This window comes from Falco rusticolus, chromosome 1, assembly GCF_015220075.1.
Source record: "Falco rusticolus isolate bFalRus1 chromosome 1, bFalRus1.pri, whole genome shotgun sequence".
Classification (NCBI taxonomy): Eukaryota; Metazoa; Chordata; class Aves; order Falconiformes; family Falconidae; genus Falco; species Falco rusticolus.
In genome coordinates, this window is record NC_051187.1 from 27,310,327 (window position 1) to 27,332,036 (window position 21,710).

At 53.0% G+C, this 21,710-nt stretch overlaps 3 protein-coding genes across 10 annotated transcripts in view; all 3 read left to right on the forward strand.

Annotated features, from left to right (window-relative positions):
* The window catches only part of KIAA1671 (KIAA1671 ortholog), an 87,269-nt gene extending 81,581 nt beyond the window's left edge, over positions 1-5,688 (forward strand). For 4 of the 5 annotated variants that reach the window (XM_037375260.1, XM_037375258.1, XM_037375261.1 and 1 more), the window contains exons 4-8: positions 129-303; positions 1,679-1,803; positions 2,189-2,328; positions 2,490-2,572; positions 3,146-5,688. In XM_037375260.1, coding sequence (XP_037231157.1) covers positions 129-303; positions 1,679-1,803; positions 2,189-2,328; positions 2,490-2,568 — 519 coding nt within the window. In that variant the 3' untranslated portion in view covers positions 2,569-2,572; positions 3,146-5,688. The remainder of the gene's footprint in view (positions 1-128; positions 304-1,678; positions 1,804-2,188; positions 2,329-2,489; positions 2,573-3,145) is intronic. The other variant, XM_037375256.1, reaches the window with a different exon arrangement.
* Positions 5,689-5,966: 278 nt separating this feature from the next.
* Positions 5,967-13,978, forward strand: CRYBB3 (crystallin beta B3). The gene is made up of 6 exons (XM_037375267.1): positions 5,967-8,742; positions 10,965-11,044; positions 12,466-12,584; positions 12,722-12,854; positions 12,992-13,134; positions 13,693-13,978. Exons 1-6 carry the CDS (start codon positions 8,733-8,735, stop codon positions 13,856-13,858), a joined length of 651 nt encoding a protein of 216 aa, XP_037231164.1. The 5' UTR covers positions 5,967-8,732; the 3' UTR covers positions 13,859-13,978.
* Positions 13,979-16,476: 2,498 nt separating this feature from the next.
* Positions 16,477-20,606, forward strand: CRYBB2 (crystallin beta B2). 4 transcript variants are annotated; one of them, XM_037375263.1, is made up of 6 exons: positions 16,477-16,693; positions 17,552-17,627; positions 18,396-18,514; positions 19,457-19,631; positions 20,013-20,155; positions 20,296-20,606. In XM_037375263.1, exons 2-6 carry the CDS (start codon positions 17,571-17,573, stop codon positions 20,462-20,464), a joined length of 663 nt encoding a protein of 220 aa, XP_037231160.1. In that variant the 5' UTR covers positions 16,477-16,693; positions 17,552-17,570; the 3' UTR covers positions 20,465-20,606. The 4 variants fall into 4 exon arrangements, with proteins under 4 accessions (XP_037231160.1, XP_037231162.1, XP_037231159.1 ...); XM_037375265.1 differs by having other exon boundaries at positions 16,528-16,693; positions 19,457-19,589; XM_037375262.1 differs by lacking the exons at positions 16,477-16,693; positions 17,552-17,627 and adding an exon at positions 18,011-18,127.
* Positions 20,607-21,710: the final 1,104 nt, after the last annotated feature.

The window sequence follows — 21,710 nt, forward strand, 5'->3', positions numbered from 1 at the left end:
TCAGGCAAATATATATAGCTTAATTAAACTGAATGGGTTAATGTGTTAAAGTAGGTTGGGAAATCATTATAGAGGAGATGGCTTCTTTTCAGGCTGGTTGAAAGTAAAGACTTTGTTTCTTTTTATAGCAAACCACTATTCTGGACTCCAGTGCACTGAAAACTCGTGTACAGCTCAGCAAAAAGAGACGCCGCCGGGCTCCTATTTCCCACTCTCTTAGAAGAAGCAGAGGGCTGGAGTTTGAAAACAGATTTTCTCTGACAGAAGAACCAGATAATACCTGGATGTTTAAAGATTCCACAGGTATCCCTCAACTCTCTGAAACAATTAGCAGTAATTGACGTGGTTGTAAGGGCAGGAATTTCTAAACAGTGTAACATACCTGAAGTTGCATCAAGGTTTAACAGCAGCTTCCTTTTCTCACCTCTGGGTGATCCTTTAAGTCAGGTCTTCCCTTCCATTTTTTGGAGCCTTTGGAGTGAGGGAAGCCACAGCAGCCAGACCTGCAGAAGACCAGGGTGAAGGAGAGCTTTGATTCAGTTTCCCTTAGTTTCTGGCTGCTGACTTAAGAGAATTTTGCTCACTGAGAAAATACTGAGTTTAGAAACTGCTGCGGTAGGATGCACATTCTTTATATCTAGACCTGTGGTTGCCTGGTAAGAGCAACTGTAATTGTTCATATTCTACAAGCACTCATAAATATTCTTTCTTTCTAGCATCTATAAGCACTATAGGACTAAAGAGGCCTAGTTAAGGATAAATCAACTCCTTAATTCATTCTATGAAAAATGTCCCCCCTCCTGGCCTGTCCTATTACTTAGGATGCAATAAGGAAATGCATCAGACATCGAAAATCCTTGCTTGTGGAAGTGAATGAATGGCTTATTGCACGCGCTCGTTATAGATCCGTGATTTTGCAGCATTACAGTGCTATGGTGATAGATGCTGCAGATATCCTTTAGATATTCCCTGAGTGGAGGAATTATTGGTGTTGCAGCCTGCTCTTTAGAGAGGCTGGTGATATTTTTGTAGCTGAGGGGACCTATTTAAAAAGTCAGTTTTGTGACCCACAGTTTCAGCTTTCCCTTAAAGCCTGTGAATACAGGAAAGAAAATGTGATCAAACTGATCTCTTCTATAGCCTCCTAATGAATGGAAAGACTGTTGTCTGTGTGATGGTTACTTTGGTGTGGGTTTAACAGACCTAAAAAATTTTGAAGGCTTTCCTTGATAAGAAGTGCTGTTCTGGAAGCTGACATGTAGTTAGCGCCTTCCCTTGGGTGTGCAGACTTCGGCTCCTCAGCCTTTTGGAATCAAAGCCCTGCTTTGAGCGGGAGGTAGACCTGATGACTTCAGATGTTTCTCTGCCAGTTCTAAATTAATCTCATGTCCTGTGATCAACAGAGACATTTAGAAGCATCAACATTCATGAAATTAGGAGTACCTTCTGCTCCCTCATCTCTGTCAGCAAGAAATCTTTCTAGTGCTGTGTACTTAGTATGTTTGTTGCTTTGATCTCTGTTGAAGCATTGAACTCAGTCCTGTGGTGTGTTAATATTACTCTTAATGTGTTTCTGAATGGAAGAAGAGATCTAGAACAAGGTGCAGATGAAAAGCCTGCTAATTCCAAACCCCCCCCACCCCCAATCCCGCTTTTTTTTTTTTTTTTAAACAATTAGAAGAGAAGAAAACTACGCAACAGGAAGATACTGACGAGGAAGAAAAGATACAGCATACTGTGAGATCGTCTGTACAGGCACAGAGACTTCCCGTATTTCCAGGAATAGACCACTCTGTTCTCAAGGTGAACACAGGCAGAGCGTGTCAGATAAGAGTTAAACGGTTTCAGTAGCTGCAGATGATATCTAGGAATAGAGCTAGGAAGTTTTGCTGAAGATGACAATGTTGTTGTTGTGGGGCCGGTGCGAGGGCAGGGGGCATATGTGTAGAAAACCCTCACAGTTATGTTACTCACTTTTAACTGTTGGCTAGAAATACTAAGTGATTTGGGGAAAAAAAACATCTTTGCAATAGCAAGCATGCTTTCAAAAAAAAAGAATCCCTGCACTGATTTCAGGAATGGATTTTTTTGTTTTTATAAATCTGAGTGATGTGGTTTGCATTCCAAAAAAAAACACGTTTGAATGCTGGCTTAAAAAAGGAGCCCTTTTCTTTATTCTTCTATTTAGGCCCAACTGCGAAAAAGACAAGAGTCTGAGAGTCCTGGTGAAGTGAATTCTGCTCAGTTGTTCAAATCCCCTAAACCGCAACTGCAGCTTGGAACTCCTGGTAGCAGACTGCTGCCCTCCAGTGTGGAGAAGCAGGACAGGTGAGAGACTTCCAGTGTCAGAAAGATGCTAATACTCATTTTGGTGAAAGAAAAAAATAATGCAAGTATGCTTCCCAAGGCTGTAGGGGAGATTGTATATTTCTTTTTCGGTAGTGAGTTTTCATAAGTAAATAACAATATTTTTTTTTTCTATATCTTAGGTCAGAAGAAAAGTCTCCTCAGTGGCTGAAGGAGCTGAAATCAAAGAAGAGACAGAGCCATTATGAGAATCAGGTTTGAAAAGGTATATCCCTACAGGAAGAGGGGCTTTGCTAAGTGAAAGTACACAGTGATAAAAACACACATGAAAAATGTTTCCTTAATGTGTCAGTATGGTCACTCTGAAAGCATAAACACTGAAGCATACTTGGCATGAAGTGTGCACCCAGGAACGTAAAGTAATTGTGTTAATTCAGAGCAGGTTTTTGTGGAAGTGAAGTTTTCATTCACAGGTGATACAGTTTCCCTGATTCTCTGCAGATAATTCCTTTTTTTAACAACACTTGGACTGGTGGTGCTGCAATTTCATAGTGCTTCCATCAAGCAAGAATGGTCAAGTCACCGAATAACTGAGGCTTGCACACATTTTGAAAACCTTGGTGTGTGTTGTTTCAGCCGTGTTCTGGGTAACTCTTGAGTGTTTAGGGCGTTAAATAGGACAAGACCAAGATGACACTAGGACAGCAGTATGCATTTGTAGGGGCTTTCTGTAACAGACACGGTTTGTGTGTAAGACAAAGCAGACACAGCAGGGTGTGACTGCTCTCCTGACCATGTCATACCGTTACTTCAGTTGCTTCTGTTTTTTTCTTTCCAGATAGCGATTCTAACTAGAAGAAGATGAAGAAGTTTAACAGAAGCCTTAACTCATCTGAACCTAAAATTCACGTCATGTTGCTGCTGTTTGCTTCCTGCCTCAACTGCTATGTGCATGGTGCCTTCCTGTTTTGTGGAGAAAGCTGCTTAATATTCATAGTCAAATACAAAGCTGTATCTTTTCAGATATGGGAGGATAGTCAATTTAGACCTGCCTGAAAGAAGAACTGGTGGTTCATAGTTAGCACTTCAGAAAGTCTTGAAAGATAGTAATATTTTATCTGGGAGTGCTGTGCACCAGAAAAGTCCCCTTGCTGTTGAACAAAGGCTACATTTCTACGTAGGTGTTCAGCAACTCACAAGTGTGACTTTTGGTAGACATGTGAGGTGTAAGGCTGGGCTTTGTGTTTGTTTATGAAAATAACAATTTTAATCAAATTTATCTTTTTTTGTGAAAAAATAGTAAGCTCCTATTTAGAATTAAGTTTGTGGAAGGTGAGAGTGAAAGAACAAATTATGTTTACTGCCATATTGAAAAAGGAAACTTGATTATTTTTTGTAAAAAGTATTTTTGATTGGCTTATATTTACATGTGATCTGCTGACCTAGCAGATGAATATAATTTTTAGATGAACAAAATGTTAACTTTTGTCACTCTTGAAATGGTATATTCTGTGTTTTGTCAGCATGTGGAATAATTGCTTCATTGGAATGTCTTTCCTGAAGAGGATCAAGCAATAATGTCAACGAGTTCTCTTTAAAAAAAAAAAATATAATAAAATATGTAAATACTGTTTTTATAACAAAAAAGGAAGCGAAGAGGGAGGATGTTACACTCATATCAGGGTTCCAGTTAATTGTCGAATGTCACTTTAATAGCAATTTGGATAGTCCCACTTCACATTTTTATTTGTTAATCTGTAAATACCAGGTTTATGTTTTTATTTTTATGCTGATTTTGTGAGACAACCTAAATGTGATCTTCAGTTTCTTAGATTTACTTTTTTTCTTTTGGTAAGTCTGATGTTATAGCGGTATAGGTATCTCATGCACAACACGGGTGTTACAAATACCACTAATAACTCTAATATGTTAATATCTTTGAATACAGATTCTGAAATATCAACCAAGATGTCCACTTAAGACCTACTTTATTCTTTCCCCAAATAAGTGCTCTTTTTAGTAAACCTTTTAAAATGTAGCCCGACGAGGGAGGTTGTTCTGTTGTGTCAGTATTCCTCACGACTCGACTAAGAAAGCAGCAACGTGGGAAAAACAAAGGGAGACCGGAGCTGGCCCTAAAGCCATGGGGACCGTGTGACAGTGGTGGGGCTGAGTGGGAGCAGATGCTGCTCCTTGTGTTGCACTTCCCAGTGTCCTGCTGATGGGCTTTTGTAGATGTTAATGATAAAGCACCAGCACTTGAACTCATTTTCCTTTTTTTTTTTTTTTTTTTTTTTTTCCTAATGATTGGTGTTTGGAAAAGCTTGGTGTACGTGGGGGGTTACCACAATGGTGCATCTGCTAGCCAGAGTGGCATGCCTGGTCTGATGTCTATCAAGCTTGTAGCTGCCAAAACCATGTGCCAATTCTTCTCATGGAGGACTCACAGATGAGGTGATTTTTAGTCCCAGTCTGCTCATAGGAAATAACAGCATTATGTCAGGAGACAAGTCCCATATGCGCGTGTATCTCTCCCAGATTTAGTTCTGGGAGCAGCTCCCTGTACTTCATGGAGGTGAAATGTAAATTCTGTGATGTAAAACAAATCTTTACTTGCTGCTTTGCCCTATTTCACATCAGAGCCGTCCCTTCTAATGACTGAGAAATGATCACCCAAGATTTCTGCCAAGTGTTTCACTCTGTGTGGCTTTTAACCCTGGGCAATGGGAGATGGACTTCCATTTGAATGCAGTTGATTAAAGAGCGACTCTTGGCTAATTTTAAATATTGCACATATTTTCTTCCCTCTTCTTTAGGTGATGGTGGAAAAGGCAACTCTTAAAGATAAGCTTTGCATATGTGTCTTTCGGGATATTTTTTATTTTTCTTATGGCAGCACTCGAGGGTACCATCAGTTGTATACCATGTGCGGCACGCGTGCTTCGGTCAGCCCTGAGCAGCAGTGTTTGCAGGTGTGAGAGAAGAATGATGATTCCTTTTCTTACTCAGATGAAGTGGGGCTTACTTTAAACAGTATGTAGAAATCAGGTAAATTCCCCCTGCTTATGAGAATATTTACACAGGCTTGATTTTTTTTTTTAATTCAGCAGGCTGACAGTATTGCATTACCAATAGTTGGAGGACTTACTTGTTCTTGGTCTAATAAATGAAGGCCAGAAATTCTGTAACTGCAGTGTTTGCTCTGTGTTTGAGGCAACTGAGGGAATTAATACTAGGTTTCCACAAAGCCCTTTGAATGTGTATGCATTTCCACATCTGCTTGGACAATGCACTGAAACTTACTGTATTTTAGTAGTTTAACCTACTACTGAGAAATGTTTAATGCTTAAATGTCTGATTAAAAAGCATCTTTAGAATGTTGTTGAATGGGAAAGTGTTTTTTCTGCTCTATCATTTCTTTATATTGTACATGGATTAAATATCTACTTCTCTTCAGGTTATCATTATGTAATAAAAGATATATAAATATGTTGTTACTTAAATAATAGAACATACTGTAATACACTTTATATAATTCTATTTTAACTCCAAATAATGCTTGTTTGAATTCTTTATGCTTTCACTTTTGTTGCCACATACTTTCTGGGGTTTTGTGCTTTTAATACAAGATGGGAGTGAGCTCTTAGCTTCAGCACTTTCTTCAGGTACGCTTTTTCATTAATTACTGGAACCTGCCTTAGAGCAGGTTCCAGCTCTTGTCCTAACAGTGTCTGAGCAATGGGGAGCATAACGGAGATCCTGGCCCTCCCTGGGAAGTGCAGTGCCCTCATCCATTCCATTACAGCTGCTCAGCTTTTTTTGCTTGCTCAAAAAGCTGCCTCAACATAATGTTTTTTGAGAGTGAAATTACATGTTTTGTGTAATTTATACATGCTTCTTTCCTGATTGCACTTCTCTTGTTATTACCAGAAATCCTCCCTCCGTTTTAGTTGGTCAGTTGAGGTTTTACACAGCAGTTGTTGGCATCTCCACTTGCGGATTTCTTCCTTTATATTTTTCGGTTTGCGAATTCACCTTTTTAAGGTCTGTGTAGCTTTAATTGGAGGCCTTCAGCTGTTGGGAGTCCTGCTGGTTTGGGTTTACTTCCTGCAGAGAAAGAGGCAACGTTTCTGTCCTTCAGCCTTTGAAGTCTGAAACCTTTTTATAAAGGTTATAAAGGTTAATTCCTATAGGAATTACACCCCCCACCACCACCTCTTTGCTTGGACAAAAGTTTGTTTCACCTTTTTGTTTGCAGACAGTTATCAGCAAATTTAAGTGCATTGTGTGTCGGATTTTTAATGCAAACTGTTAACTGGCCATTTCATCTGGAGCAGCAACATCTTTTAGTTTATAGCCTTTCATACTTGTGCAAATCCACTGAAACATGCCTCCCGTCCTAGGTGTAAAAGTGAGGAATGTGGCTTGTTGTGAAGATTTTAAATGGAGGACTGGTATACCAAAATAGCTTGGTGGGGATCAGGGCAGCTCTGAGATAAATATAATATAAATAGTTTAAATACAGTGCTTTAAAAGCCTGTGCCCCCGTAAAAGGCACTTTGTCTCTGTGCCTATTGCTATGAAAAAAACCTGGTGCTGATACCACAGTGTTACTGCCCTTAGCGTTGCCGCACATAGGAAGCGAGAGGGTCTTTGCAAAGGTTTGACCTGACCCTGTGGAGCCAGAGGAACCGTGTCTGAGCTCCCACTGCCCATGGTACCCTGCAGGCAGGCAGGGCGCGGCACTGGAGCAGAGCAGGATTGCCAGCATGGACTAGGCTGGATCTGGTCTTGGAAAAATTGTAGTCTGTTGAATGTGGTATTTTGGGAGGTGGCAGAGTGTTCTCCGCACGGTGTTTGCTGGTCGCTTACTGCGGACACCTAGCTTTGGAGAGTGAGGCCGCCCTCTGTCCCGGCGTGGCTGGCTCAGCGGGGAGCTGGGGGGCTGCAGCCCTTCGGCAGGGGCTGTGCCGCGGGGCAGAACCTGCGCGTTGGCCTGCCAGCCCCGGTGAATGAAATCAACTGTTCCAGTGAGAGCACGGTGGTGTCACCATAACTGCTCGCCTGAAGAAGTCACCAGCGATGGCTGCCTGTGCCTGCCTGGAGGACACCTGTGCCAGCCCGTGGTGCAGGCGCAGCGAAGCAGCCTCGGCCACCCTGGGTCCCAGGGATGTCACTCCGGACGCTGCCTCTGGGCTGAGTGCTGCGGGGGGGGCTCGCTGTCCTCGAGTAGAAATGTTGTGAAGGAAAAACGTTTGTTTTCTGATTGACTTGAGCTCTGCGCTCATGACAGCTGTCCATTGTCATTTTTCCTATATCTTCATGTGAATTAAGGGAACAAAGGTGGGCTTTTGGGGAGGACAGGGCTTCTGGGGCAGAAACCAGCCTCTGTGGAGCTTTGACATGGATTTGGGGATACAGTGTTCTGAGACCTCTCAGCTGGCACTGCAGAGTCCAGGAACCTCCGGTCCAACCTAGTTCTGCACTGGTACGAGCGGAGAGGGTCCATGGTGGGCATCCTTTCTGAGGTGGGGCTGGAAAAAGCTGGTCGTGGTGAGCACTGTTCCTGAGTACACCCAGCTGCTCATGTCCCCTTTGCCCCCTCCTGCCACCATTCTCTTAGCTCAGAGTATTCTTGCCAAAATATCATCTGAAGTAACTTGTGATTCCTCTGGTGGGATTGGAGAAGGAGGAGAGACAAAGTCTAATGGCCTACGGAGTCTTTCTGTATTAAACATGATGGTATCATGCCTGTTTTTGAAGGAGCTATTGTATAGGTTTAAACTTTTTATCGTACCACATAGCCTTATAGAATTTGTAAATATGGGTCACAATAAATATATTGTGCTATACAAAATACTTTGTATTACATAGTTTCCTAAGTAATAAAGATATTCTGGCTGTTGTGTATTGTACTGTACACTTACGATTCAAGTTCAGTTTTATCACTTATTAAGAAAAAAATATTTTCTAACACTATATTGTAAGCGTTTCTCAAAGGGCTTTAGGAGGCTGACAGCAAAAGGAAATTGAGTTCTGTTAGGAAGAGAAATCAATGAGAGCTAGTGCCCCTTCTGCCATCTTTTTTTAATTGCCTTATCAATGTGCAAGCTCTGTGAGTTTGGGAGAGGAAGATTCGAGGGCACTGCAGCCACTACAGACCTAAGTGTAATGAGGACACTGGCAAGGAATGGACTGGTAAGAAAAATTCTCTATTTCTAATGCTGTTGTGCCTGTGTCTTTTACCAACTTAACTCATTTTGTGTTCTCCTTTGAGTCCTCCTTCTATACAGAAGTGATTTTATATTCTACAGCTGAGCAGTTTCATATTCAGAGAAAAGATGAAAAGGAACTGCAATAAAAATGGACTCTATCCAACTGCTGTCTGTGCTGGGGTCTTCGTAGGTACCAGTGTCACTTGAATAATGACGAGAGGTGAGCTGGCAGTTGCGCTTCAGTTTAGCTTTACGTTGCTGAAACCCTTACCCACCCACCCCCTGCTCCTGTGTGCTGGAGCTGTGCAGCATCCCACAGGCGTGCTCCCATGGGGAAGGCAGATCCTTGGGAGGCCATTTGTCTTGTCCTTCATCAGAAACTGCAGCAATGGGCAGTGGTGAAAAGAGCGGTGACGGTGGAGCGCAGCGCTGCAGCAGGCGCTGGGTGCATCGTCTCTGCCGTACTGCGCTTGGTACATCACACCGGGGCTCGCCCTGCTGGGTGCTGGGGCCCAGCCTCCCCAGGAGAGCAGCCAGCGTGGCTGTACGTCAGTGGTGGGATGGGGATGAAGAGCCTCACCATAAACTGCTCCCATGCGTGGTAGGGTACAGCAAATTGCAGCAGAGGGCTCCAGCTGGGCGCTGCCGTGGATGGGACGCTTTTCTGGCCACCTGCCATTTTAGGCCAACTCCAAGTTTGTCCAGCCTGGCCAAGTGGCTTTTTGGCAATTTTGGTGAACGTTTCACGCGTAGTTCTTAGTTTCAAGATGAGATGCGCCCAGAGCAGGTAGAAAATCCTGCAAGAGGTAGTAAAGGGAGATGCGTGCGGTTGAACATAACTTAGCATTCCCTGCAAAAGGGGGAATCCGGTCCACTGTGAGCCCAGTAAAAAGCTCTCGGCTTGGCATCTGCTGTGGAAGGACTGTGCTTTTCCCGTGTTAGATCACACTTTGCCTGTGAAGACGGATGAATCCCTGTGCAAGGCACTTGGCTCCCGAAAGACCTTGTTATGCACCCCAGGGCATCCCAGGAAATGTGCAGCACAGGGAGAAGGGCTGGGGTGCAGTGAAGGAAAAGGGGTTTGATGGAGATAACCTTCCTGGTAAGGATCAAAGCTGAAGCAAGAACCCAAATCTTGAGTGCCATTTGTGCCCTTGCTGCCCCAGCCTCCCTGCCATCCTTCCAGCAGAGCTCCAGGGAGCTGACGCTGACCCCATGTCCCATCTTGCATTCAAGCCCAAACAAACCGTAAATATTTTGCACAGTTTTTTGTTTTGCGCTGTGCTTGGTTTCTAGGCTAAACCCTCCCTTTAACTGCTGATGGGAGAGTTTTCCAGAGAACCTGGCAAGAAGCAGCGTGAACGTGCTGATGTGAATTTCGATGTTAATCTTCTGTAAATCGAGTGGCACATTTTTAAGGGACAGCCGGGAGAAATCTGAATAACGTTTCCATAGCACGCTGCGAGCCCATGCTATTGAGATGAAATCTCATGGATGGAATTCAGTAGACGCAGCTGCTGTATCAGCGTCCAAATAATGTGCTGTTCTGTTCAGAAGCAACCCATAAATAGCAGGGCTGCCCGCGCTGGCCGGCAGAGCGGAACCACGCCGGGAGAGGTAGCGGCGGCACTGCTTGGACTGGAAGGGGCTTTAAAAAAGAATTAGCATGTCTGAGTCGAGGTCTCACTATAGCGAATGTTTTGCTAATGCTTGGCAAGAAGTGATGCTGCAGGGTTTTGATTAAGGACGCCGGTCAAACTTGGTTTCTTTTGTTCATCTCCTATTAACCTCTCGACAACCCCTCGCGTTAGCGTGGCGAGAGCAGGCGGGGGAGGAGTGTTCGGCCGGGGTTTCCTATTTGAGTAGGAACTTTGTGAGATGTTCCTGGAGAGCAAGGAGGGGGCTCTTGCTGCTGTCCTACCAGCCAACGTGGCAGTGGCAGCTCCAGCTGCCAGGGTCTGCTGCTCCCCGGGATGCTGGGCTGCGGGAGCACTGTAGAGCCGTCAGAGTTACGTTAGCAGGGAAAGATGTCAGCAGCTGGGAGCTGAAACCCGGCAAATTCCTGCTCGAAACAAAGGACAGGCTTTTAGACATGAGTTAAATGAGCAACTGGGCGAGCTGCCCAGGGTCAGAGGGGGATCCCGTGTCACTTGGAAGATGGCTTGATTCAGTCAGGGGCTCTTTGGCCCCGCGGTGATGCCCGGGTGAGGACGCAGGGCCTGTGTGCAGGAGGGAGAGGAGGATGGATAACGGCGCTTCCTGCCTGCCCGGACATCCCTGGGGATTTATGGCTGCTGCACTCAGGGGAACCGCGTTAACTTTTGCTACCTGTTCCCATGCCAGCTTCATCTTTTGTATTTTATTGACTACTTTATAATTTAAAGACTGATACCTCACTTAAAAGCGATGCTGTATTAACCTCCTACAATTTGGGTTTTGCAGGCACGATGACTGAGCAGCAAAGTCCCCCTGAGCAGATGGCGACTGGGGAGGGTGCTGGTGAGCGAGGTGGCAATTACAAGGTATACTGGGGGAACTGGTTACAGACGGACTTTGGGTGACGCTGTAGGTCACTCTGTGCTGCAGCGTGCTGGTACCAGTGCCAAAGTGTTGCAGGTCACACTGGGGAAGCTAGCGGCCTCCAGCTCTCCTTGTGCAGCCAGCCGTGTTCATGTTGCTGCTCCGATAAATCTCCTCGCCCACCAAGCCGAGCTGTGTGGGGCTGCGGGCCGGGGAGGGAGGCTTTGGTCGGGGGATTTGCTGCTGCCTGGCAATTGCTCGCTGCATTTCTGGCTGCCAGTACGTTTGCCTGCTGGTCTGGCGTGCAGCTGTGCAGCGTTTTAATCCAGGAGATCAAGTATCCTGTCACGGCGGGGACTGGCTGTAGGTCTGAGCAGTGAAAGTCCTTGGGCATATTTTTTTAAGGTTCTAATTTTTACGCTCGTAGGTTGGTTAGAGGTAAACCAGCCATGGGTGTTGCAATGGCTGCAGTCCTTCTTGCAGCTGGGAAGCTGAGCAAAGCCGCTCCTGGATGGGGAAGGCTGGAGGTGGGAGCAGATCCTGAAAATGGGCTAATGAGGTGCCAGGAGCTTGGGCTTCTTATTGCTTTGGGGTAGAAAGAAGGTCCGAAGGACCACAGGTGTCACCTCCGTCCCTTGATACCTGCCATCATGTGGTGTCTGCAGGAGGCTCTGCCCTTGTCCTGGGCTCAGGGGTTTCAGCTAGAACCACTTGAGGGCAGGGGCTGGGTGTGCCTGGCCACACATGTGCATAGCCTGGCTGCCGTGCTGTCCCTCCTGGTCCCCGAACTGTGCCAGGCACCCTGGACCCTGCTCCCTGCCATGCTCGGGCTGCTGGCACTGACTCGTCCTGCAGCTCAGCCCTGAAGCTCTGCTGAGAGCAGGAGGTCTGGGGGAGGTGTTGTGGTTTCTGCACCTGGCAGGGTTTAGAGGAAAACACCAAAAAATGAGCTTGTTCCAGTCCAGGCCAGGGGAAGAAATGGATTTGGAGGGAACAGCGAGAAGGAAATGATGGGCTGTGACTGACTGGGGGGCAGGAGACTGCAGCCCACAGCCCCGGTGGCCTTAGCACAAACTCAGTGTTTTTGATGCTGTATTTGAGCCAGTCAACTTGTTTTTTAGCCTGTCACAGACAAAAGACCAGCCTGTGTTTTACTGAGCAAACATCTCTGGCCCATACACAGCTGTGGAGCAAAGCCCAGGAGCCGTCTGTCGTGGCAGACACACGTGGTGGGATCTGGCTCTGCCGTGGGGGGGGGAGGGACGTCGGTGTGGGGCAGCAGGGATGGAGGAGACGTGGCCAGAGCGCTTCACTCTGCTGCTGCTTGCATCGGCCAAGGAGCGGGGAGGTTCTGCACTCGTGCAGGGTGTTCACCTGGCAATGTGGCTGCAGCAGCAGCTGATGGCATCTCTCCCCACTTTAGATCACGATCTACGAGCTGGAGAATTTCCAGGGGAAGAAATGTGAGCTGACAGAGGAGCTCCCCAACATCACCGAGAAAGAGCTGGAAAAGGTCGGCTCCATCCAGGTGGAATCTGGCCCGTAAGTCTGTGGAGCGGGGGATGGACAAACCCCGGTGTGGGGGCAGGGAGAGCATCCCCCTGCAGTGCTGCTTTGTGCTGGGGCACTCTGCCCTGTGCACAGGTGGCAGTGCCATCCCCAACCCTCTGGTCCCGCAGGTGGCTGGGCTTTGAGCGGCAAGCCTTTGCCGGGGAGCAGTTTGTGCTGGAGAAGGGGGACTACCCACGCTGGGACTCCTGGTCCAACAGCCACAACAGCGACAGCCTGATGTCCATCCGTCCCCTCCAGATCGTGAGTAGTGGCTGTGTTGGGGTGTCTGTGCCCTCATGGACAAGCAGCAGGGCCACAGTGGTGGGGACCACCAGGCTGGGAGGGTCTCAGGGGGCTGGGGGTGTACAGGACAGCCCCTGATCCGTGCCCTCCCCCAGGACAGCCCCGACCACAAGATCCACCTCTTTGAGAACGCCGGCTATACTGGGCGGAAGATGGAGATTGTGGATGATGACGTCCCCAGCCTCTGGGCCCACGGCTTCCAGGACCGCGTGGCCAGTGTCAGGGCCCTGAACGGAACGTAAGGATGGTGGCAGCAGGGGCACATCCCATGGCACCATGGCTGGTCCCCTCAGGGTGGTGACAGCAGTGCCTGCCACAGCCACCGAAGTGGGGATGGGGCAGATGTCCCCATGATGCTGCTCCTGCCCATCACATACTTTGCTCCCTTCCCACTGCTACTCTTTCCCTGGCCCACAGGGAGTGATGAGGACCAGGGCAGTGTCCCTAGGGCCCTGTGACAGCTCCTTGCCCTGACCTCCTCCAGTACATTGCTGCTGGAGCAGTGCAGCCGAGGCCCCTTCTCCCTGGGTTCTCCAGCCGCTCCTGCCAGGGTGGCATTTCCCACTCGTGCTCTGCCTCTCAGCCTTGCTGCAGTGGCACTCAGTGGCGATGGAGCAGTGGCCCTGGAGAGTGCCATAGAGCATCGTGTGGCTGCCTGCCGGTGCCTCTGCCTTGGCCTCTGGGGTGGTACGGGAATATTGCCCCTGCTCAGTGGTGGGGGATGTGCCCACGGGGTGGGGAGCTGCAATGGAACTGACCCTGGGGCACTGCTGAGCACTGCCTCTGTCCCCTGCAGGTGGGTGGGCTATGAGTACCCTGGCTACCGGGGCCGCCAGCACGTCTTTGAGAAGGGCGAGTACCGGCACTGGAACGAGTGGGATGCCAACCAGCCCCTCATCCAGTCTGTGCGTCGCGTGCGGGACCAGCAGTGGCACCAACGGGGCTGCTTCGAGAACAGCTGAGGGACGCCCCAGCCCCGTGCTGCCTGTGCCGGGGGTTGGCTGATGTGACGCCGCCGGCTCATGCCATGACCTTAGTGTTTTTTTGTGCAAAAACCTCAATAAAGCTCTGAGCTGGAGGCTGCCGGGGGCCTGCCTGGTCCTGGGCTGGGGTCATGCTGGTGGGGGGTGCTATGATTGGAGATGTGGATGGGTGCCATGGCAGTGCCCCCAGCATCTCCCGTGCACAGCAGACGCAGGAAAAGAACGAGTATTTGCAGTTACATAAAGGCTTTCCAAAAATAACCCCTGGTGGTACTGTGGCGTGGTGCTGGCGTGGCCACTGTAGTGGTGAGCCCCATGCTGGGGGCAGCCCAGCCCGGGGGGTGGTCTCGGGACACTTGCCTGGGGTTTTTCCCATACCTCTGCCCCTTCTCAAAGCATCACCGGAGGAGCTCTGCTCATGGCTCCTTCCCGCTTTCCTCAGCCCTGCCCGCTCCCCTGCGGGAGGGTGTCCAACCCAAAGACCATGGTGGTGGCAGGGGGATCCTGGGTGACACTGGCAGCCATGGGGCCGGGGTGGCCCCAGGACCAGTGGGGATGTGGAGGACGGCTGTTCCCAGGCACTGCCAGGCTTCACGCACCCCAAAGGCACACCCACCCCAGGCCAGGGCTGTGCCCAGACCCAGCACTCCACAGGGCATCCAGCCCGGCCCTGAGGAAGCTTCTTCCCCCGCACCCAGGTTCTTGCTCCCTGGGGATGATCTCTCTGACGTGTGGGGCAACTGTTTTGGTTGCAAAGGCAGGGGCTAGAGACGCGCCCACCCCCTCCCCGCCCTGGCCCCGAGCCACGTGCTCTGAGGATGCTGGCAGGGAGCTGGGCATCCCAGCATTGAGCATCTTTGGCCGTCCAGGCAGAGGTGCAGAGCCCTGCTGCGGGTCACAGCAGCCACGCTGGGGGACTGCTCGGGGCTGGTGGCAGAGATGGGAGACGGCTCCAGGCTGCTTAAGCACTTTGTGCCGGTCAACAAACAGCCATGCCAGAGCTTTTCTTCTTTGGCCTGGCTTTGCAGCTATTAAAGGACATTTTATGGCCCTGAGCCGCACTCGATGCTTCCAGGACAGTCCATGGGGCCGTGGGTGGCTGTGCCTGCCTGCAGCATCGCTGCTGCCTGTGGCTGAGATGAACTAAAACCAGCCTGGCAGAGCCAAGGGGAAGGAATCGAAGCCCAGCAGAAGCTGTGCCAAGCACTGTGTCTGCCACTTGCTGGGGTGCATGAGGGGCTGGGACATGCCCAACAGCAGCTGCAGGGATGCACGTGCCCTGCGCTGGGGCCTGGGGCAGGTCCGTGGGGATCCTGGGCTGGGGACCGCTATGAATTAGCCCAGGAAGATGGGGAGGGCAGCTGGATCCCTCTGTAGTGCTGTAGCTGGAGGCACAGAGAACAGAAAAGGATGGCGGCAGAGCTGGGAGCATTGTAGGGGCTTCCTCAGAAACCTACCTGCCAAAACCTGTCCACGGCGTGGCGTGATTTCTTTCAGAGCCACACAGTTGCCCATGGCCCCTGCAGCCCCATGAGGCCCCATCGTCCACGGCTGGGGCTGCTGCAGACCACAGGGACAAACCCCTCAGCACATGACAGCCAGGGCAGGCTCTGGTGGCAACACCCTGATGGGGGTGACCCTGTGTGTGGCTGTCCTGGGCGCCGGGGCTGAGCTAGCAGCCAGAAGTGCTGCTAGGGGAGCTGCAGCACATCATCTGTTGCAGGACCCCCATTAGATGTTGTGTGCAAGAGAGCTGCTCTGGGCCACGTTAGCACTATGTGACACTTGCTGGGGTGACAAGGGAGTGACCCACTCCTCTGGGAGGTGAGAGGGAGCTGTGGGAGTCTGATAGCCATGTTGTCATGCCCCCGTCCCACTGGGAAACTCACTTTGCTGCAGCAAAAGTCAGCACACAGGCCTGACGCGTCTCCCCAGGTCAGGCAGCAAGATGCCAGCGAAGGGGTTTTGCTGCTGCCCTAAACCCACAGCCCGGCTATGGGGGCGTGCCCCAGGCTGTGAGCCCCTGCTCTGTCCTTGGCTCTGTCCCGCCGTGATGGAGGAGCCTCCGTGCTGCTGCTGCTGCTGCCCCGCGGGGTGGGTGCTTCTCGGGGCCCCAGAAGGGTGGGGGATACGAAGGGAGCAGCCCAGCACGCAGGTGCCCCCGCGCTCAGGCTGAGGGTGCTGCCCTGCTGCTGCCAGGACCAGCTCCTGCCCCTGGCTGTCCCCAAAGCCCCTGGCTGGCTGTGGGAGGTGGCCGCGGTGCCCCCAGGCTCAGGAGCCTCGCAGGGTCCCTCGGCAGCGCTCCCTCGCTGGGGATGCAGACGGGCAAAGCCAGACGTTTACCAGTTATTTGAAGGCTCGTTTTATCGCGCATGGAAAGAGCCAAGTTCAGCAGTTTTCGGCCGTTCCAGCGGCGGGGTGGCTTGCTGGTTTGTTGGAGGGATAAAGTCTCTGGCTCCAAAACTCCTGAAGCAGGGCTGGCGGGCGCTTTGTTTGCAAGGGCCGGTCTGGGTCTTGGCATGCATTCGGCTGATGCATGCAAACTCCAAATCTCCTTGCCAACAAACCCAACAAAGCGGGCGACTCGAATGTGAAAGCTAATGAAATAACTCCCCGACTTGGTGTTTGGGGAGACAAAGGCTGCGGCTGATCAGCTGACCTTGGTTTTCATTGGGTTTTAATCCAGCATTCTCGCTTTGAATCATGCTTTAACTATTTTGTAAATAGTTTTGGCACCGTTCTTCTGTGGCTCGGTATAAATTCCACCTCTCGGCCCCAGCCCTTCACTGGCTCAAGCGGGTACTGGTATAACTGGTAAGACTTTTCTATTTATTGTCCTCTTTTTCGTCGTTGCCTCCTCCCAAGCCCGGGTGCTGGAGCTCCCTCCTGCAGTACTGGGCAGAGGTGCGGGGCTGGCAGTGGGGTGCAGGCACACAGTGGGGTGAGCCATGGGGATGGTCCTGTCCCTGCAGCCCAAACCGGGCGGCCAAAGCAGGAGCACTGCTGCCCGGCCATGGCTCGGTTTTTGTTTTATTGGGAATGAGCCGTTTTCGCCTGGTTTGTAGCCTGATCAGATACAGGGCATCCCACTGGACTTGAGGATGAGGGTCCTTCGTAGGGGCGGCTGTGCCGGGCAGAGCTGGGAGGTCTTGCACCAGTGACCCTGGACGCACACGGCAGGCTGGTGGTGGGAGCCCTGGTGCTTCTCCCCATCACCTCTTTCAGGCACCTGTGTGGGACAGGGAGTCCTCAGCTGTCATTTTGTCACTTGCTGGGCAGGGACAGCACAAAAAGCCTTGACTGCAGGGGCTGGGCTCTGCTGGAAATGCCCCGGGCTCCTGGGTCCCCTTCCTCTGGGCTGGAGACCCTTTGCAGGTCCCATCACAGGTGATGCTGCCCTAGGACCATTGCCTGGGCTCCTCCACGAGCCTGGGGAGGTTTGTGGTGCCCAGCAGCCTTGAGTATGGACTGGTCCTGGTGAACCCAGCCTGTGCCCACCCTGCCGTGAGCCATAGCCCTGGCACCCCTTCTCCCTTTCCCTGCAACTCAGCAGCAAGGAGCAGTCGGTGGCCGGGCGCTGGGCAAGCAGTGGGGTACGGACAGGGGGCTGTGAGCACGGTTCTGGGTGCATCCTCAGTGGCAGCTTGTAACCCACTGAGTTTTCCTCCCAAGGCAGCGGACAACCCAGCTTATGATGGCTTCCGAGCACCAAATGCCAGCCTCCAAGCAGCAGCAAGCCAGCTCTAAGGTCAGTGTGTGGCTTCTCAGCTCTGCAGTGGGGCCGGGGCACCCTCGGCCTCACCGAGTGCCCAAATCATCCCCCTGGGACGCTTCTGGGGAGCAGCTGAGCTGCAACGATGCAGCCCCTTGCCAGCATCTCCCGACTGGCATCAAGCATGGCCGGCTGCGGAGCAGAGCTGTTTGCAGACGGATGAGGGCACGGGGAGTGGGGTAGGACACGCTCAGATTTTTCTGGCATCTGATGGCCCCGGTGCAGGCGGAGCGGGTGGGAACGGATCAACTCCTAATCTCCCACCACCTCTGCAGACACAGCAGATCTGCTTCCTGCCACCCCGTGACCCATGAAATCTGTGCTGAGCTGGCAGCGCTCAGTCCCCGGGACTGCCCTAGTGCCCTCCCCGTGTGTGCGGGATGTCCTGCTTACTGCGTCCCACCAGCGGCAACGATGCTCAAGCCAGAGCTGGGGGTCACTCACCTGAAGCCTGGTGTGAGCGCAGGCATCCCTCTGTGAGTTGTACTAGGGCGCTGGGCCAGTGCTGGCAGAGATCACAGACATCCAGTAGTGAGAGCTGCATATTCAGAGAGCTGGAAACATTGGTCCATGCTAGAAGGCTCGTTAAAAGCTGCTGAAGTGCAGGTTTTGGAGAGCAGCACGAGGTCTGGGCTGCAGCAGGCATGGGGCTGTGCTGAGCCAGTGACCAGGGACAGTGTGTGCCCCCCGTGTCACATTGCCAGGGACAGCATGCCCTGCTCTGAGGCTCCCGCTCTCTTCCAGATCGCCATCTTCGAGCAGGAGAACTTCCAGGGCCGCTGCCATGAGCTCAGTGGTGCCTGCCCCAACCTGAAGGAAGCCGGCGTGGAGAAAGTGGGCTCCATCCTCGTGCATTCTGGACCGTATGTGCCAGGGGGGCTGGGGGGGCATGGCAATGCGTGGGAGGGAGGCAGGGGCTGGGATGTGAAGGGGATGTCGCTGCTGCTGCCGGCACCCGCACTGCACCCCAGATTTCATGTAGCCAGCGTTGCTGTGCTACTTGCCTGCCTTGCCCCTGCGGGTGCCTGGTGGTGGGGGTGCCAGCGGGTGAGCAGGGGGTGCCCAGCAGCAGGTGTCCCCCAGCCCTGCTCGGTGCGGGGGAGGCTGGAGGGGTGTGGGCATGGGTGTGGATTGGATTGTGGTGTTACCCGCAGTTTGGTTTCCTTCTCTTCAGGCACAGGGACAGCTGGGGATGGCACCACCTTGGTGGTGCGTGGTGCTGCCGGTGGCACCCCCTCTCCCCACCCACCTGCTGACCCCTGCATGTGCTCGCAGAGGGAGGCTGTGGTCCCTAGGTGGGGGGCTCTGGGCAATGGGGAGCCCCTGAAAAGTGCCTGGGGAAGAGCCAGGGTAGGTTCCCTGCCTGCACCCTGCAGCCAGCAGTACCCAGGAACAATGGGGCAGCTGTGGAGCACCCTGGCAGCACAGCCCCAGCCAGGACATGTGGGTGATCCTGTCCTTCTGCGGGTCCCCAGGGACCAAGAATGAGTGGCCACCGTGTCCAGAGCAGCCACGCTGGCAAGCCCTATGGTGTTGTTGTCAGCAGGGACCTGGGACTGGCTGTGCCGGGCCCCGTGCGCTGGACCCAGGCATTGCCCCACAGGCACGGCTGCCTGCTCCCACCCTGGCGCTGCCGCCAGCCCCCCAGCTGGCACCACGGTGCTCGTTTCCATTTTCCAAGAGGGAGCAGAGGGGTCTGCGCCCTGCCGGGGGGCACATCCTGAGGGTGTTTGCTGGGGTCTGTGCTGGGGTGCTGGCCCCTGCACCACTGCCCCATCTGAAGCTCATCCCCTGCTCTCTTCCAGCTGGGTGGGCTATGAGCAAGCAAGCTGCAAAGGGGAGCAGTTTGTGTTTGAGAAGGGGGAGTACCCCCGCTGGGACTCCTGGACCAACAGCCGGAGAAGCGACAGCATCACTTCCCTGAGACCCATCAAAGTGGTGAGAGCACCCAGACAGCCACTACCCACCCGCCAGACCAAGGTCTGCAGCCAGAAGTCTTCCCCAGCCTTCCCCCGCCCTCCCCAGCCCCGCGGGCAGAGGGGCACCCCCTCCTGCGCACCCTCGCCCCAGCCCTCGGGGCCCGGGGAGCCGGTGGGGGGGCGGAGGGAGCGCGGGGACAGGGGCAGTGGCAGGTGACCCCAGAGCGGAGGACATCTGCGGGTAAGTCTGGCAGTGCCCGTGCAGGTGCCGGCTCTCTGAGCTGGATGGAGGGATGTGGAGCAGCCCTGGCACTGGTGGGAGTGGTGGCATGTTGTGCCAGCCCCTCACCTCGGTTTCCCCCTAGCCCTGGGCTTTGCCCCCCCTGCCCAGCCCTGGGTGCTGGCAGCCGCTGACACCCTGTTTCTGCTCTCCCCTCTGCAGGACAGCCAGGAGCACAAGATTGTACTCTATGAAAACCCCAGCTTCACCGGCAAGAAGATTGAAATCATAGATGACGATGTACCCAGCTTCCATGCGCATGGCTACCAGGAGAAGGTCTCATCCGTGCGGGTCCAGAGTGGCACGTGAGTACCGGAGTGGTGGGAACTGGGTGATGATGGAGCATCATGTGGCCGAGTAGCCTTGGCCATGCCATGCTGTGCCAGGCTGTGCCGTGGCTGCCAGGCCAGGTGACGGTGCATGACCCCTGTGCTTGCCTTGGCAGGTGGGTGGGATACCAGTACCCTGGCTACAGAGGCTACCAGTACCTGTTTGAAAAGGGGGACTACAAGGACAGCTCAGATTTCGGCGCTCAGCACCCCCAGATCCAGTCGGTCAGGCGCATCCGGGACATGCAGTGGCACCAGCGTGGCGCCTACCACCCCACCAACTAGAGCCCCCGGCCCGTGCCGGGGCGCGGGGAGCAGAGCAAGCTTTCCCCCAGCCGCCGCTGACCGCCGGTGGCCTCGCCTCTTGCCTCCCTCCGTGTGATGCACACCGCTGCTGAAGCAACTGAATAAAGCTTGGAGTTTCAAAGTCCCGGCTCTGGCCCCTTCATTCCTGGGGGACACAGAGGGACCCAACAGCGGGATGCTTGACCTGAACCCATGCTCCTGGGTGGGGAGGGGGGGCCCATCGCCGCACCCCAGTGGCATTCCACCTGCTCATGGCCAGCGGCAGTGCCCTGTCCACTGCCCGGCGCTGACAGCCCACCAAAGTGCCCGGAGGGAGGTGAGCTGGGGGCTCAGCGGGAGGGACGGGAGCTGCTCACATCTCCAGCAGCCCTGGGGGAGTCCAGCCCCACTGCGGTGGCTGTGGGGCTCAGCCCTGTGCTGGGGCACATGGCCAAGGGCGAGCGGCTCCTCCTCAGCCGTGCATCCCGCTGCGGGCAGCAAAGGTGTCCCTGGGACACCGTGGTGCCAGGGCAGACGCAGTGACAGCTGGGGGATTTGCCCGGATTTGCCCTCTCCATCAGGACACCTTCAAGCCAAATAACTGCTTTATTAGGCATTGTAAAGCTTAATTAGCAATAATGCTTTTATTTAGCATTAATAGCGCTTAAGAATGCTTTAATTATTTGCATCGTAAGTCGAGCAAAGGAAGCTGTGGGACGCCAGCCCCGCAGAGGAACCGCAGCCTCACGCAGCCCGGCCGGGGGCTGGGGACAGCGGTGGCGGTGGTGGCTGCTGCGCCCGCCCGGTCCCCGCCGCCAGCAGGATGCGGCCGCGGCAGCCGCTGTGTGTCACTGCAGCTTTGCGGGCGCAGGGCGGCTGCGGTGCCGGGGCGCTGCTTCCCAGCCCCGGTGACGGGCATCCGATGGGCCACCGCGGCCACCCCCTGCGCTGGCTCCCGCTGCGCTGCCCTCCCATGCACCGCAGCTCCCGGGGAGCGGGAACCTGCTCGGCTGCAGCGCTGCGTCGTGAGCACCAGCACCACCGGGAGCAGCAGGGAGACAAGGACACGGGGTCCCCGACGAGGACACAGGACCCCCGCTCGGCCAGCTCCCACGCGCAGCCGCCCTGGCAGAGGGTGTTTTGCCCCCTGAATCCTCCGCGTTTCAGAGCCTTTTCCGCTGTGCTCAGGATGACTGAGCCTGGCATAAATCACCAGTTTGGCAAGGCCCAGCTCTCACGGGGCGAT